The sequence below is a fragment of the Malaclemys terrapin genome, chromosome 10 (genome assembly GCF_027887155.1).
Source record: "Malaclemys terrapin pileata isolate rMalTer1 chromosome 10, rMalTer1.hap1, whole genome shotgun sequence".
Lineage (NCBI taxonomy): Eukaryota > Metazoa > Chordata > Testudines > Emydidae > Malaclemys > Malaclemys terrapin.
Window position 1 is genome coordinate 48,657,037 of NC_071514.1, and position 17,542 is coordinate 48,674,578.

The 17,542-nt window shown below is 43.9% G+C and overlaps 1 protein-coding gene across 1 annotated transcript in view; it reads right to left on the reverse strand.

Annotated features, from left to right (window-relative positions):
- Window positions 1-1,535: 1,535 nt before the first annotated feature.
- The window catches only part of JPT2 (Jupiter microtubule associated homolog 2), a 30,380-nt gene continuing 14,373 nt past the window's right edge, over window positions 1,536-17,542 (reverse strand). The window contains exons 2-5 of the mRNA XM_054041774.1: window positions 16,529-16,677; window positions 15,027-15,169; window positions 5,170-5,218; window positions 1,536-4,074 (exon numbers count right to left, since the gene is read on the reverse strand). Of these exons, the coding sequence (XP_053897749.1) occupies window positions 3,902-4,074; window positions 5,170-5,218; window positions 15,027-15,169; window positions 16,529-16,677 (514 nt within the window). The 3' untranslated portion in view covers window positions 1,536-3,901. The remainder of the gene's footprint in view (window positions 4,075-5,169; window positions 5,219-15,026; window positions 15,170-16,528; window positions 16,678-17,542) is intronic.

Below are 17,542 nucleotides of genomic sequence, written 5' to 3' on the forward strand. Positions count from 1 at the left end.
CTTTTGCAAAGGCTTTGCGAGTACATGAAGGAGAGCTTTCTGGAGATGTCCCTGGAGGATTTCCGCTCCATCCCCATACACGTTAACAGACTTTTCCAGTAGCTGTACTGACCGCGATTGCCAGGGCAAATCAATCATTAAACATGCTTGCTTTTAAACCCTGTGTAATATTTACAAAGGTTCACTCACCAGAGGTCTCCTGTGTGCCCTCAGGATCTGGGAGCACGCCTTGGGTGCGTTTGGGGGGTTACTGGCTTCAGGTCCACGGTGATAAACATATCCTGGCTGTTGGAGAAACCGGTTTCTCCGCTTCCTTGCTGCTGTGAGCTATCTTCATCCTCATCTTCGTCGTACCCCAAACCCGCTTCCCTGTTGCGTGTTTCTCCATTGACTGAGTCATAGCACACGGTTGGGGTAATAGTGGCTGCACCCCCTAGGATCGCATGCAGCTCCGCGTAGAAGTGGCATGTTTGCGGCTCCGCCCCGGACCTTCTGTTTGCCTCTCTGGCTTTGTGGTAAGCTTGCCATAGCTCCTTAATTTTCACGCGGCACTGCTGTGCGTCCCTGTTATGGCCTCTGTCCTTCATGGCCTTTGAAACCTTTTCTAATATTTTGCCATTTCGTTTACTGCTACGGAGTTCAGCTAGCACTGATTCGTCTCCCCATATGGCGAGCAGATCCCTTACCTCCCGTTCGGTCCATGCTGGAGCTCTTTTGCCATCCTGGGACTCCATCATGGTCACCTGTGCTCTCCTCGCTGGGCAAACAGGAAATGAAATTCAAAAGTTTGCGGGGCTTTTCCTGTCTACCTGGTCAGTGCATCACAATGAAGCACTGTGGGATAGCTCCCGGAGGCCAATAACGTCGAATTCTGTCCACACTACCCCAAATCCGACCCGCAAAGGCCGATTTTAGCACTAATCCCCTCAGAGGGAGAGTAAAGAAACCGGTTTAAAGGGCTTCGTCGTGTGAACGTGTCCAGGCTTAATTCGAATTAACGCTGCTAAATTCAACCTAAACTCGTAGTGTAGACCAGGTCTGAGTATCTAGTCTACAGAACAAAAGCAGCTAGATATATAAGGACAGTTTTATGCACTTACATTTGTTTCAATAGGGAAAAGGCTTACAGCTATGAATTTTCACAAATATGGATCAATTTCTAGGGACATGTGTAGATGCTCAATAGCAAAGCAATTAAAGGCAAATCCAGACAGTTTCAAAGTTTATGGAAAGGGGCTTAAACAGCAGAAAATGCATCTAAACACAGCCTGTTGGAAGCTGCTGAACTTTCATTTTTGTATCCATCACAGGGGAAGCTAGTGTAGATTCTGATTCCAGGCATGCTCTAGGCTACAGTGCTTCCGCAACATGTCAGAGGATGGAGTACCTTTAAAATTAACTGTGGTAGGAAGTAGGTGTTTGAGAAGGCTCATTATATTACACAAGAAATGTTATATGGAATTTGATCACAGGCTAAAGTGTTTGCTATAGACTAGAACAGTGACTTATTTACAGGAGTACCCAGCTACACACAGTGAAGTAACAAAATATGGTGGTTTATTGAGAAGTCCATGATTTAACCATTAATACAAGTTCCATTCCCCTTTTGCCCCTGTGTGGAGAAGAAAAGAAAGAAAAAAAAAAAAAAAAAAAACAGCGTCCTTATCAAACTTAGACTTGAGACACTGAGCAGAGTGTATGCCAATGAGGGAAATGCTAGATAACACATGCAGACAGAAGTCCATAGTAGTTTAAGACTTAGCTGGAAACTGCTGTTTAAAACAGTATTTCAGCTCCTGTTAGTCTATAAGATATCAAGCTTTGAATCTAAGCTCACTGACTTGCCCACAGATAAACCCTTCAATACAAAAGCTGAAGGCAGAAGGGCAGACTGGTTGGCCTTTCCTACCTGCTAACCCCTGGAAAAGCCTAGCTCATACTGGAAAGTAAAGTAAAACACTAACAAGGCAGAAGGGGACAGGAGATCCCTTACAAAATAGGAATAGCAACTAGGAAACTGCTATAATGGGGGAATATGAATCTAAAACAGATTGGGATATCACTCCCTCAATCCTGATCATCATAGTCATAAAGTTAGAGGCAGCCAGCAGCAGGAGCGCCAGGCCTCCTGTGGAAGAGGCACAGGAGGCATTAAGATTCCTGCCACTTCCACCCTATAAAAAGGGATTTTCACTTCCATAACTTAAAAGGCAGCTGCGAGTCTCTGTGGTACAGTCAGTCATTCATCTTTGCTGGGCACTTTAACAATCATTATGACCTCTAAGCTGTTGTACCACCTAGCTAAGAGACAGCTCTTCTGAATAGTTTGTCACAGAAATAGTTTTCAGTGAACCTAGGCTAGAAGAGCTACTGGTATGTGGAGCCATTGTGTAGATAAGGCCACTTGGTCTTTGGTGTACCTGAACTCCTGTATGTAATGAGTTAGATAGTTTAAAAAAAAAAAAAAAAAAAATCATTACAGGTGGCCAACAGTCTAAGCACCTAGTGTTATCCAAAGTATCAGTATTTGATATGCATGAGGAAAGTCCAGTTAGAATTAACAACTGAAATTTGAGAGCCCTCCTTCAACCCCCCACCCCCAAACCTAATTAGAGAAAACAATGCACATTCTTGCAAACATAATTCAGAACAGCCACTGTGCCAGAAGAGTATTGCAGTGATCCCTAGACTGTCCCAAGCAGATGAACAGGAATTAACAGTCTTGAAATAGCTACAAGAGTATTTGTGGATGAGCAACTTGGATTGTCCACACTACCAAGGAATAACTAAGGCAGTCAAAGGCAACCCATGGCTAACAAAACAGAGGTTTCACTAATAGAATCAGCATAGAAACAAAAAACAAAGCTACTGGAGGATACAAGCAGAACAGTCCATTATTTCTCCAAGACAGAGCCGGGGGAACCCTGCAGAAGCTAACGCATCGGTACATGAGGGCTTTTAGAGGTTGGTGATGAGACATTAAAGCTGGCTCACTAGAGATCTCCTGGGACAGCTTCCAGAATCTAATTATACACTACTGTAGTTTGTCAGAGTTCTTTCAATAGATGCAACTGTGTGTACCCAAATCACTGCCCTCCCTACCAGGAAAGCTGGAGGCACCCTTGGCATGACATCAGTGAAATAAGATATTTCCAGGAGTGCCTAGATGAGACAGTACACTAAACTATAATTTTTCTCTTTGTCTAGTGAATATCAGCACAGACTATTACTGAAGTGCTCCAAAAGTTTACACAACTTGATGGCTTGCGAGACTGCCACAGAAGAATGAGAGTTTTAACATAATAAACCTGGGGAGGAAACCTTTTCTTATGGCCAAGGACTAAGCAGAACTCTTCAGAACCCAGCACCACCACTTAGAATGGAGCATGTTTATATTAAAATGGTTGCAGATCAATTTTTAGCTTCTTAAGGTTAGGATACACTGCCTAGGAGAGCATTAGTTCCTGTTAGGCTCAATTGGACGGATGCCAGGCCTGGCATCCAAGGTCCCCATCCACTGGGATGGAATTTCACCATACTGACTGTACCTAAATGCTTCGGTCCAAGAGTCTGAGCTACTAACTGGCTGAAAGCTTAAGAGTATTTTTTTTAAATTGCCCACCACAAAGGGTCACTCCTCTTGCACCTATCTAAGCTACTGTCCCGCCGAATCCTGCACTGTCTAGCACATAAGAGTCTTCAGTTATTTCCATAAGTACCATAACTAACATGTTTTACAGAAGTCTTGAACATCAAGATGTCCTGCATTTGGATTAGATGAGTCACTAAAGTCCCCGTCCTCCTGCCTAAAGCATCTGTCCCCATACAAGTGTCTGAAAACAAACCTCAGGACCCATAGATAAAGTTTCTGTGCTGACTCCATTAGTGAAAGTGAATGTTCCTAATAGAATGCAATGCTGGATTTTCCACCAGGGGGATTGAGGACTTTGTTGTGGGACCGTGGCCTTGGTCCCAATCTGGGTTCATGATCATCTATCTTGGGGCCTGGCTCATCTTTCCCAAGATCTCTCTTCTCGCCTCGGTCTTCCATCTGTGGTTTGTTGTTTTCTGTAGCTGTGTGATGACAAGGGAGGTTAGAATGGTTACACTGCAGTGCAATAACATTACCTTTTATACACATCTTCAATAGTCTGTACATTCTTCCCTCCTTCCAACCCCCACATCCTTCCACTCCCTTTATCTCCCCTCTTCACTTATGCTGTCCCGGCTCTGAACACTCTCTCTCTACCCCTGCACTTTTCCTGCTCAAGGCCTACTTCTTCCAAGACTCTCCTATCTTGTTCTCACCAATTATTTATTCCCCCCTTTAGACATCTTAGGTCATTACTTATTCTGTAGAGTGCTGTGTAAGATTATTATATACTGTAAAATGTTGACATCACACACTTATTACTGATAGTGTGCCAACCCATAAATTCTATGCCCTGCCAGGTAGGAGCTTCGAGCTCACAAGTACAGCATACATTATGTTCTCACCTAGCAGAGAGTAATGGAGCAATAAAGTATTCTGGGAAAATCAGTTACTCCATAGCTACAGTTAAGGAAGGCCAGAATTACAAGCTATGAATGCGGGAGAAGGAGGAACAGTTTATGATATATAAAATATCGTGGTAAATAATTGCACATTCCCCCACTTAAATAAGGAGATCATTCTGCTCAAGATTCAGATACATTACACGAATAGCTCAACTGCTTGAGAGAGCTGCAGAAATGGGAGTTACATCTCAATTTGTTCAGTTAACTTGTGTCCTTGCTGCTTCAGAATGAGATGGGCCAAGTTGGCCCACCACATTCTAAGGGCTTGGGCTTAAGTACAAAAATAGTCTCCTATAAAAACAGACAGACCATCTAGGAGGGCAGGTATCAAGGAACACACTAGATATCAGCCTAGCATAGGGCCCACTTTCAATACCCTACCTAAAGTGACCCAGCTTAATAGAAGAAGTTGGATGGTTATTTCAGGATCACTTCCCATCATGTAACTGATACTGAAAGTCTGCCTGCCCAGTTTGAAGTTCTATAGCCATGACCTTGCTTGACTGTGTTGTCCTGAAAACCAGGATTAGTCTGGTTTATTCTTCCTCTTTGCATACACAGGCCAAAATACTCTTCACAGCATCTCAGAGAAAGAGGTTTCTCTTGCCTTACCTTTCAGTTCCTTTGAAGCATCTCCTGCCTCTTGTAAGACAATGTGATCCTGCAATAAAAATCAGAACTGTTTTAGGGCTTCATAGGCTATAGGTCAACTACTACTCCACTGCAAGCTTTTCTTAAATCTTAGACCTAAAGGATCCTTTACACCAAGACCATGTAATTTCTGCATTAAGAGCCAAATGCTGCAGCTTGCTCTCCATGAAGCCTCCTGCAATGGCATTATGAAAGCAACTGTAGCATCAAGTTCTTTAAGGAGACAGTGAACCCTGTGACGGGTTTGGTCACAGATATCCCCTTGGGACTGTCACCGGATGTGCTGAGACTACCTCTGAGCCAGTTTTCTCTGCCAGTTTGGGCCTTCAGAACCCTGCCTCGTTGAGCCAGTCATGAAAGCCTGCTGCAACACAGACGCAGGGTCTGAATCACACCCCCAAAGCTGCAGACTTAACTCAAAACAGCTTAAGAAGTGCTCCTGTCTCCAGCACCCAGACACCCAGCTCCCAATGGGATCCAAACCCCAAATAAATCCGTTTTACTCTGTATAAAGCTTTATAATGGGTAAACTCAAATTCTCCGCCCTCTATAACCCTGATAGAGAGATATGCACAGCTGTTTGCTCCCCCAGGTATTAACACAGTAATTAACAAAAAAGTGATTTTATTAAGTATAAAAAGTAGGATTTAAGTGGTTTCAAGTAATAACTTACTTTGTTCTGTTGGTTACCAAGCCAAATCAAACACACAAGTCTAAGCCTAATACATTAAGAAACTGAATACAGGTAAATCTCACCCTTGGAGATGTTCCAATAAGCTTCTTTCACAGACTGGACTCCTTCCTAGTCTGGGCCCAATCCTTTTCAGGCCAACATTGTAGTTTATGGCTTGGGTCCAGCAATCACTCACACCCCCGCAGTTACTGTCCTTTGTTCCAGTTTCTTTCAGGCATCAGTTTGGAGTGGAGAGGCCATCTCTTGAGCCAGCTGATGACAAAATGGAGAGGCCTCCAGGGCCTTTTATATTCTCTCTCGTGGGTGGAAACCCCTTGTTGCTGTGATTTTGCACAGAAGAACCAAGATGGAGTTTGTAGCCACCTGGCCAAGTCACATGTCCATGAATGATTCAGCTTTTTGCAGGCCGACGCCATTGTTTACATGTTAGTTTGAATGTTCCCAGGAAAGCTCAGATGTGGATTGGCATCTCCCAAAGTCCATTGTCAGTTAAGTGTTTCCTGATGGTACTATTCTGAGTAATTGCCCATTCTCAAGAAGCTGACCAAATGCTTCACTGATGCTACTTAGAATCAAACATTGAGATACAAGTACATAGCCAATATTCATAACTTCAAATATAAAAATGATACAGTCAGAATAACCATAACCAGCAAATTACAACCTTTTCATAGACACCTTACTTGACCTCCTTTGTACAGGATTTGGTGCAACTCTAGGACCTTGGTTGCAACAATGATAACAGTCACAGTTCATGTCAATAATGTCACACCCTCCTCCTGAACTTACTGCCAGAGACTTGGACACTGTCCATGGCATAGGCAGTACTTGTAAAATCCCTGTTTGTCTCTTGTCACACATTCTCCCAGTACCTTTAAACTCTATGCTGTTATTTACAGGTGTTCTAGCAAGGTTTGGGGTTCCTGGTCCCCAGGTGCCTGAAAACGTGTTGGGGTGTAGTATTGTTAACAGAATGCAGATCACAATATCTGTTAAAGGGTAGGTGTCTTGGCATTTAGCCACCAATGCCATGAGGCGGTGTGCCTCAGTTTCCCCTTCCACACAGCAGTGTAGACCTGTTATGCTTTTGCTGCTGTGCCAAGCTTCCAGCCTGTTTACAGGTATAAACTGAAAAGCAACATGCTTATGGGACTGTCTAGTCGCCATCCCTAGCATGTACAAAAGTTTTCCCCATAAATCAGGTATGTCACACATCTTTAAAGGGTTTACCATTAGTATTAACTCCTTTGTCTTGACCCCTAGATGAAGTAGCAAAAGATGCAAGATTAACGGCAAATCTATGACAGACAGGCTCTGTTCACACAATTTAGCTTGTTCAGTGTCTATTGCATTTCCCAATTCCTGTGTGTACCATGGTAGGGGTTTAGACAGAGTCTCCCGTCTCTTTGGAGAAGGTTCCCAATTCAGGCATGGGTTTGAGGATTTGGCAAGGAAATGGGTGCTCTGCGACCATGCCTGCCCTCTGTCCCTCCCTTGGGAATTTCTTTGGGTTGTACCCCACCCCCTTGTGAAGCTTCCAAAATGCAAAGTTTTTCTTCCCCCAGCCTTGAAGAGACAATGTTATCTTTTACAAGGGTAGCAGGAACAACGTTCTCTAATGGAGTGCTTTGGATTGGTAAGATCCCCTCTTTGTTCCCAACAGGTCAGCTGGGTGGACTCTCCCCTCCAGGAGATCTAACACCCAGTCTTCTCTCAAAACCTGATCCATAGGTGAGGGGTCTGGCATTTTAGATGCAGATCCTTCACCCTCCTCCTGGTGAAAAACCTTCCAACAAAATGTGGGCAGACCCTCCTGTCCCCCCCTCACCTTCTGTCTGGACTTCCCTCTCTGGGCTCCCCTCTCAGGCTGACACTTCTGTGTCCCCCAGAAGGGAAGGTGACCCTGATCCAGCTGTGGGCTCACAGCTACCAGCTATGACAGACCCTTCACTGGCCAGCAAAATCCCCCGCTTTCACTCAGGTTGGGCTTGCTTCCAGCTACAGAGTCCTTGGGGTCTCTTCCCACCACAGCAGTTGTCAGGACCCAAACCTCCATCTCTGGGATACATGTGTCTGCACCGAAGGGCAGGCCCTGTCCCCTGCTGACCTGCAACTTCCGGCAGTCAGCAGCTGGGAACACCTCCCTTTTACAAGGTGGAACATCCCTCTCCCCTAAGGAGATGATTACAGGACTGAAGCTGGCTTTATCCAGCCCTTCCCACAGGGACCAGCCTTGAGCACTGGGGCGACAGGAACTGGTTATGACCATCCCAGAGCTACATTCTCCACTGCTACAGAGGAATTAAAGAGACACTCTCCTATTCCCCCAGCAGCATTTGTGACTTTAGCCTCCCCTCTGTGGCTTTCAGCACAAAATTCCTTCTTGCTGCTAACAAACCCTGGGACAGATTCTGCCACAAAGAATTCATCTCCCAGTAGAAACGGTACAAAATTGTGCCTCTGCTGCAACAGTCAGTTCAGCCTGCAAATCACCAGTTTCCATGTGTACTTTAGCTAAAGTTGCAAGGACTTTGTAACCTCCCACCAATTCTAATTCTGCCATTTTCCCTGGTAACAAATCCTGGATCAGGTACCTTCGGACCACAGAAATTTCTGCACTCTCCATCCTTGGAGCACTTTGCCATTAAGTTTAACAGCATGCATATGCTCACTGCTTGTTTGTGTAGAAGCAACCTTTACAAATCCTGTGTGGAAAGAGGCAGCAGCCTGGGATACCCCTGTGCTCTGAGAGGCAGCAGCTTCAGACGTTTATTCCTCAGATGCTCAGTGGACTTACCACGATAGCACCTTTTGGGCTCCTCTACTTGTACAGGAGATTTGGGACAAGTAACAGGGGAATGGGGAGGTGAACACCCAGCCTCCTTTTTCCCCAGGGGTAAAATGGTGATTCTGCTTTCCACCAATCCTGTAGCCCTCTGCCAGTGGTTTCTATTTAATTGCAGCTTGTGACTGCTCGTAAGAGTCTTCAAACTCAGCTAATTCCCCCACTGCATTCACCTTTCTGTCCCACAAATACTGTTCTACATCATCACCGCACATATTCAGGAACTGTTCCTTGAGTAATTAAATCACACATTTCTTCAAAACATTTAATGCCTTCCCCTCCCCCCCCTCCCCCCAACCTACTTGTTCAACAAATCTCTCATTTTATTTACACAAGCCACATTACTTAATCCAGATCTCCTCTTAAGACTCCGGAATTTAACCCTGTAGGTTTCAAGTGTAATCTGAAACTATTTCAAAACCAGTTCCTTAAATTTACCATAGTTTGAAGCATCATCAATAGGCATCTTATTGAATACGTCCAGAGCTAGTCCATTTTGCAACCACAGTGGTCATTTTTTGATCTTCAGAAATCGCATGGAGGGTGCACAGTCTCTTAAAGGTGATGAAATATTCAGCAAGATCACTGGATTCATCATACTGCCGACATAACCGCTCCCATTTATGGATTTTTGGGGAAGTGAAGCCAGCTGCTTAAGGGTTCTGTCTCTTCCACTACATTACAGCCAGTTCATGCTTCTGGGTCTCAATTTGGGCCTGTATTTCTCTGGTTTTTTAACTCCAGGGCAGCTCAATTTGAGCCTGTTTCTGGGCCTCTATGGTTTCCCTGGCTGCAGCTGCTTCTTTGAGCCTCATTTCTGCCTGCCACATTTGAAACTCACGGTCCTTTGGCTTTTCTTCCGCTTCCAGTCTGGCCAGCTCTAATTTTGTAGCTGCCTCACTGGTAGTCATTTTCCTGTTTTCTTGATCTTATTTCCCTCACCCGAAATAAACAAAAAGATAACAAACCTGTAGCTACTTAGTCTGTTCTCCGGCCACCACACTTAAAACTCACTTAAAATCACTACCAGTGTCTCACAGCAATCAGCTGTGCACAAATCCTGCCGACTATGCCACTGTGACAGGTTTGGTCACAGAGACCCTCTTTTGACTGTCACCTGATGTGCCGAGACTACCTCTGAGCCTGTTTTCTCTGCCAGTTTGGGCCTTTAGAACTCTGCCTCGTTGAGCCAGACATGCAAGCCTTCTGCAACACAGACCCAGGGTCTGAACCACACCCCCAAAGCTGCAGACTTAACTCAAAACAGCTTAAGAAGTGCTCCTGTCTCCAGCACGCAGCTCCCAATGGGATCCAAACCCCAAATAAATCTGCTTTACTCTGTATAAAGCTTTATAGAGGGTAAACTCACATTCTCCGCCCTCTATAACACTAATAGAGAGATATGCACAGCTGTTTGCTCCCCCAGGTATTTATTAATTAACAGAGTAAGTAATTAACAAAAGTGATTTTATTAAGTATAAAAAGTAGGATTTAAGTGGTTTCAAGTAATAACTTACTTTGTTCTGTCTGTTACCAAGCCAAATTAAACACACAACTCTAAGCCTAATACATTAAGAAACTGAATACAGTACTCTGAGATGTTCCAATAAGCTTCTTTCACAGACTGGACTCCTTCCTAGTCTGAGCCCAATCCTTTTCAGGCCAATGTTGTAGTTTATGGCTTGGGTCCAGCAATCACTCATACACCTGTAGTTACTGTCCTTTGTTCCAGTTTCTTTAAGGCATCTCTTTGGAGTGGAGAGGCCATCTCTTGAGCCAGCTGAAGACAAAATGGAGAGGCCTCCAGGGCCTTTTATATTCTCTCCCTTTTGTTCTTCTGTGCAAAAATCACAGCAACAAGATGGAGTTTGTAGCCATCTGGGCAAGTCACATGTCCATGAATGATTCAGCTTTTTGCAGGCCGACTCCATTGTTTACATGTTAGTTTGAACGTTCCCAGGAAAGCTCAGATGTGGATTGGCGTCTCCCAAAGTCCATTGTCAGTTAAGTGTTTCCTGATAGGACTATTCTGAGTAATTGCCCATTCTCAAGAAGCTGACCCAATGCTTCACTGATGTTACTTAGAATCAAACATTGAGATACAAGTACATAGCCAATATTCATAATTTCAAATATAAAAATGATACACAGACAGCATAATCATAACTAGCAAATTACAACCTTTCCATAGACACCTTACTTGACCTCCTGTATGTTGTACCAAGACAACTCACAGAAGCAAGATACAACAATAGTCCATTAGATCCTTAAGACTTTCTACCCTTGGATCTATATCCATTCTAGACTATTATTTTGCAAGACTCTTTCTACAAGTACCCACTGGCACCGAAAAATAGCAGGAAGTGTTCAGACCCAGAACAGCAAGCTCTTCAGTGCTCCAGTGGGTGTCTCAGCAATAAACGCATGCTCAGTGAAGTATCCAGAGTAGTTTGAATTACTGCGTCAGATGAGCCTAAGGACAGTTTTCACCCACCCTCCCTGACCCATTTTCAGATTTAGGAATCAGCTGTGATGAGCAAGCATGGCTTCAAAGGATCTCCTCACACCAAGACTGCTGTAGTCAAGTCAATACAATTCATTAAAGTGCCTAGTACATCAAATCATTATGGTTCCATTGTTTCTATGATAGTTTCACCCCCAGCAGAAAGGGCTGGCATGAAAATGACATTAAAAAGATTTTTTACTTTTAACCCCCTCTTTAAAGACAGCATCACATTACCCAACAGTGTAAATTCTCTCAAGCGAGTACTCAAGCATTTCTCAATCGTTGAGGTGTGAGCTTAAAGTAGGTTGCAAGAGGACACACATACTGGGCTACATGCTCTGAGGGTGAGCAACTGACTAGAATTCTACCTAAAACCCAACAGAATGATTTCATCCCCCTCCCCTTGCTGCTCCCACGGCATCCCTGCTCCATCCCAAATTACAATGGTCCATGCAGCCCTCCCCACATCCAGCGCTAAGTTCCAGGGCTGGGTGAAATTGTGTTTCTAGAGAGTGGAGCCAACTCTCACAGCAGCGCTACCCCAGAGCTATCCAATGCAGAGGGTAGGAAGAAAAGCAAAACACCTCCTCTAAAGTAACACCAGACCCCTGAGCAGGCATATACCCAGCCCTCAAAATTCTCAGTTTCTTCCTATGACCCAAATCCCAGAATCCCTTGGAGTCAATACTGACAGGACTGCATAAGAGGTTGGGACAAAGAATATTACTTCTGACTCCTGCCTCAAGTTTAGTTCTATGTTCTTAAATTAGATTCTAGTAACATTGGTCAACTAGAACTTTAGAAGCAATAAAGCTACCACCATCAGTTTCTCTTCAGCAGAAATTTTAGTGGAGCACAGATTCCATTAACACTACTGCTTAATAGATAGTATGTTTCCAAGACTCTCCACTTGTCAAGAACTTTGCCAGTATGATGGCTGACTCACTCAGTGGTGCAGTTTCAACTTAAGGAAAAAGAGTTAACCAGCCAAGATGCAGGAGCCAATCGACTATGCAAGAGCATGGTACATAAGTGGCAAATATTTACATTCTTGTTTCCCCCCAGAAGAATGTTTGCTCATAGTTATGACCTTGTGTCTAATGTGATTATACAGCCAAGTAAATTGCCACATAGTAGTCCTATGACTGCCACAACTGTGCACCAGAATCTAAGCTTCTGTACACAAAAACAGGTCTGACCATTGTTGTTGAGAACCTCAAAAATGAAAATATAAACCAATATATTGACATGTGTTTGAATCTGCAGATAGTGTGAAATAAGGGGGTGTTGGGACTAAAGCTTAATGGAGGGTAAGGCTGACATTAAAATTAGCTATTTCATTGCTGATCATTTTAATAGAAAGTCAAGTGAATCATAGATCATAGAATATCAGAGTTGGAAGGGACCTCAAGAGGTCATCTAGTCCAACCCCCTGCTCAAAGCAGGACCAATTCCCAGCTAAATCATCCCAGCCAGGGCTTTGTCAAGCCGGGCCTTAAAAATCTCCAAGGAAGGAGACTCCACCACCTCCCTAGGTAACGCATTCCAGTGTTTCACCACCCTCCTAGTGAAATAGTTTTTCCTGATATCCAACCTGGACCTCCCCCACTGCAACTTGAGACCATTGCTCCTTGTTCTGTCATCTGCCACCACTGAGAACAGCCGAGCTCCATCCTCTTTGGAACCCCCCTTCAGGTAGTTGAAGGCTGCTATCAAATCTCCCCTCATTCTTCTCTTCTGGAGACTAAACAATCCCAGTTCCCTCAGCCTCTCCTCATAAGTCATGTGCTCCAGACCCCTAATATTTTTGTTGCCCTCCGCTGGACTCTTCCCAATTTTTCCACATCCTTCTTGTAGTGTGGGGCCCAAAACTGGACACAGTATTCCAGATGAGGCCTCACCAATGTCGAATAAAGGGGAACAATCACGTTCCTCGATCTGCTGGCAATGCCCCTACTTATACAGCCCAAAATGCTGTTAGCCTTCTTGGCAACAAGAGCACACTGTTGACTCATATCCAGCTCCTCATCCACTGTGACCCCTAGGTCCTTTTCTGCAGAACTGCTACCTAGCCATTCGGTCCCTAGTCTGTAGCAGTGCATGGGATTCTTCCGTCCTAAGTGCAGGACTCTGCACTTGTCCTTGTTGAACCTCATCAGGTTTTTTTCGGCCCAATCCTCTAATTTGTCTAGGTCCCTCTGTATCCGATCCCTACCCTCTAGTGTATCTACCACGCCTCCTAGTTTAGTGTCATCTGCAAACTTGCTGCGAGTGCAGTCCACACCATCCTCCAGATCATTAATAAAGATATTAAACAAAACCGGCCCCAGGACCGACCCTTGGGGCACTCCGCTTGAAACCGGCTGCCAACTAGACATGGAGCCATTGATCACTACCCGTTGAGCCCGACGATCTAGCCAGCTTTCTATCCACCTTACAGTCCATTCATCCAGCCCATACTTCTTTAACTTGGCGGCAAGAATACTGTGGGAGACCGTAATCAAAAGCTTTGCTAAAGTCAAGGAATAACACATCCACTGCTTTCCCCTCATCCACAGAGCCAGTTATCTCATCATAGAAGGCAATTAGGTTAGTCAGGCACGACTTCCCCTTGGTGAATCCATGCTGACTGTTCCTCTCCTCTAAATGTTTCATAATTGATTCCTTGAGGACCTGCTCCATGATTTTTCCAGGGACAGAGGTGAGGCTGACTGGCCTGTAGTTCCCCGGATCCTCCTCCTTCCCTTTTTTAAAGATGGGCACTACATTAGCCTTTTTCCAGTCATCTGGGACCTCCCCCGATCGCCATGAGTTTTCAAAAATAATGACTAATGGCTCTGCAATCTCACCCGCCAACTCCTTTAGCACCCTTGGATGCAGCGCATCCGGCCCCATGGACTTGTGCACGTCCAGTTTTTCTAAATCGTCCCGAACCACTTCTTTCTCCACAGAGAGTTGGTCACCTTCTCCCCATGCTGTACTGCCCAGTGCAGCAATCTGGGAGCTGACCTTGTGCGTGAAGACAGAGGCAAAAAAAAAAAAAAAAAAAAAAAAAAAAAAAAAAATCATTGAGTACATTAGCTTTTTCCACATCCTCGGTCACTAGGTTGCCTCCCTCATTCAGTAAGGGGCCCACACTTTCCTTGATTTTCTTCTTGTTGCTAACATACCTGAAGAAACCCTTCTTGTTACTCTTAACATCTCTTGCTAACTGCAACTCCAATGTTGTTGTTTATATTGAGATGGGATGCAGAAGGCAGCTAGTTTATGTCAAGCCTTGTGAAGGTGAATAGTAAGGAATTCAGCACCTCCCAAATTTGAAGTCAGCACCCGCATTGAAAAAGCAGCAAGGAGATCCATCCCCTTCCAATTCAAAAAGCCTGAAATGCCTCCTGGTTGTCAGAAGACAGCCTCCTACACCTTATCTGGATGACAGAAGCACCAGTTCTCCTGTATCCAACTGCAAAAGCTTTCAGCTTCCCCCTCATACCTCCACAGTGCAACTGTATATTTTTACGTACAAAAATCTGCAATACACTGAGAACTGATGCAGCATAAGTGAGTTTACTATCAAAAGTAACAAGGGATCCTTGACTAGAAGAGGGTTGTGGAGGCAGTGCTGACTAATTTGGGGTTTCCTGAGGCATAATGTAGGATTAACATGCCACATAGTACATAGGGGCCTTGTTCAGAACATGAACTCTACCAGATTATAGCAAGCCCTCTTAGCAATTTTTTTTAAACCATTTTCACAGCCACAGCAGTACAAATACCTTGGGTTTGTTTGGGTGTGCTCGAACAGGGCTGGCAGGTACTGGAGACCCAAAGATATCACTTGTCTTCCCACCAGGCGGATTCATGCGTTGACGAGACTGGACAGGGCTAGGATCCTCAAAGATACCACTTCCTTTTCCCCCTGCAAGGTAATTAACAGTTACTTGGAAAAGGGTTTTAACAGTTTTGCATTCTTCCCTTATAACTTTCTTTAAAACGTTAACTAAGATGGGATTAAAAACAGTCAAATATCCAAGTTTGAGGTTTTCGGTATCACTAACTGAATCTGTACCTCAAGTCCAGAAATCCTAGAATTTTGCTTACTACAATATCCTGAAAATACTTAAGACTTTTGTCACCAGAATTCAGAAAAATCTTGGATTTACATCTGTTAGAGCTGAAGTAGTTTCTTTGTGTAGGTCACCATTTCAGCTGGAAAAGTCTCTGGAATGGATCCTCCAAGTGTCTCTCCCCCCTGCCCACCTCCCCGACACTACATGGTGGCTACATTAGGAAAGAGATCTCCAATTCTCAAGTAGGATTGGGCAACCTGGTGGTATCATACCTATGCTATAGCTTAGGCCAAAAAACTACAGGCCCGAGTTCTGCCAATGCAGACACAGACTTAGACATCATACAGTAGTTACTGTATAGTCTCGAGCACTTGCATCTCAATGGCTGCAAACAGGCAGGGCTAGAAAGTTGCCTATGGTTTAAAACCAAGAACTTCTAGTAAAGTCCAATGTAGCAATCTAACTTTACATGCCATTCTAATTCATGCTTTGTTCAATTCTGTACAGTAATTTCACTTCAAACAGTAAGTTTTCATCAGTGGTTTGTATAGTCAATAGCTGCCATATTGGACTAATGGTAACTATTTACCTAATGCCCCATATTTCACTGCTGGCAAGCTTATCACCACTAAAACTATCCATGTAACGAAAGCTCACACTAAATATGCAAGCAGAAACATCACCCTTGTGTACATTTACACAGTGCAATATCAGTTCTATTTCAAGCTTAAAAATAGCTATTTCAAGGTTCTTATAAGTGGGCAGAGTAGTCTCATTGCTGCCTACAGGCAGAAAAAAGGCTACCAAAACTCTTATCCCACATTAGCTTTGTTCAATGTTTTAAGTCCTTTAAGCCTAGCGGGTAGATTATTAAATATAGGGATTGGGGAAATCATTAAAGTCAGCCTGATGGCTCATCAGGAGAAAAAGTACTCTATTTTACAGCACAAAATTCAGTTTAGAGCTAAACTCAGCACTCATGATTGAATGTTCCCTGACTGGGTTTAGTGCGCAAGCTCAATCAGCTAGCAGCAGTGTATAGTTTACAGGGACAGCAAAAATTGCTGTTGCATTGATATTTACCTGCTACATTGCTCTAGGATACTGAGCTGGAACATGAACATTGTACAAGAACCAAATATATCTTTCAACCCAGAATCAGATATACCTCTTCTCAGTGGTTTCCCTAAAGAAACTGGTGTTCTCACCTGGAGGGTATGTTCTTTTTGGAAAGTTCTGCGGTTCCTCAGCTGCTCCAAAGATGCTAGATGCCATTCTGTGTGGTCTGCTGGAAGAGGAAACTTCTTCTGTGCTCCCAAACAGATTACTAGAGCCTCCTCCAGGGGGTTTCAATACTCTGTTGCAGAACATTAACAGTTACTGACAGATGCCAACTTATTTGAAGTCTACTGCATTCAGCATGTTTGCCACATTCCTCCCCATCCCCAAAGTTAAGATTAAATTTGGTTAAAGTGCTCAATTTTTTAATACTACATAATTTCGGATTAGCAGACCAGAGTTAGGAATACTGTGTGCAGGTCTCTCATTAAAATTCACGTACTTGTCTGGTTGTCAAGGACCAAAACTATAACAAACATTTTTAAGTCAACATTGAGCAGTAGTGGGGTGCCATATCTGCCTCTTCCAGAATATTAAATATTCAGAATGTTATTCTAGTAATTAGTTTGACAGTTTGATACAGATACTAGCTCTGGCCTAAATATAATCCCTTTGTGACCTTATAAGTGGTTATACTACTGTAATAATTCCGGCCTGAAGGGTTACATTCCAGAACTTGGACATAACCCTCATGTTAATACACAGCAACATTTCCTTTGGCTTGACATTTTCTTGTATAAAGTGTAGATTTATCTGTAGTTTCCACTTGAGCAAAGCAAACTTAGAGATAGTAAGCAAGTGAAGGAAGACCGATATACTTGCTAAAGCAAGATTAGAGTCAGCCCTATGTTAGAGGGCTTTCCCTTTACCCTCCCACTTCCCTGGTTCTTGTTACACAGACAGCAAGCAGCAAAAGACCAGAAGTCCAAAGTACAGACAATGCGATGTTTATTGGGGTCAATTTCTAGCAAGCATAAGAACTATACTGGGTCAGACTAAAGGTCCATCCAGCCCAGTATCCGGTCTACCGACAGTGGCCAATGCCAGGTGCCCCAGAGGGAGTGAACCTAACAGGTAATGATCAAGTGATCTCCCTCCTGCCA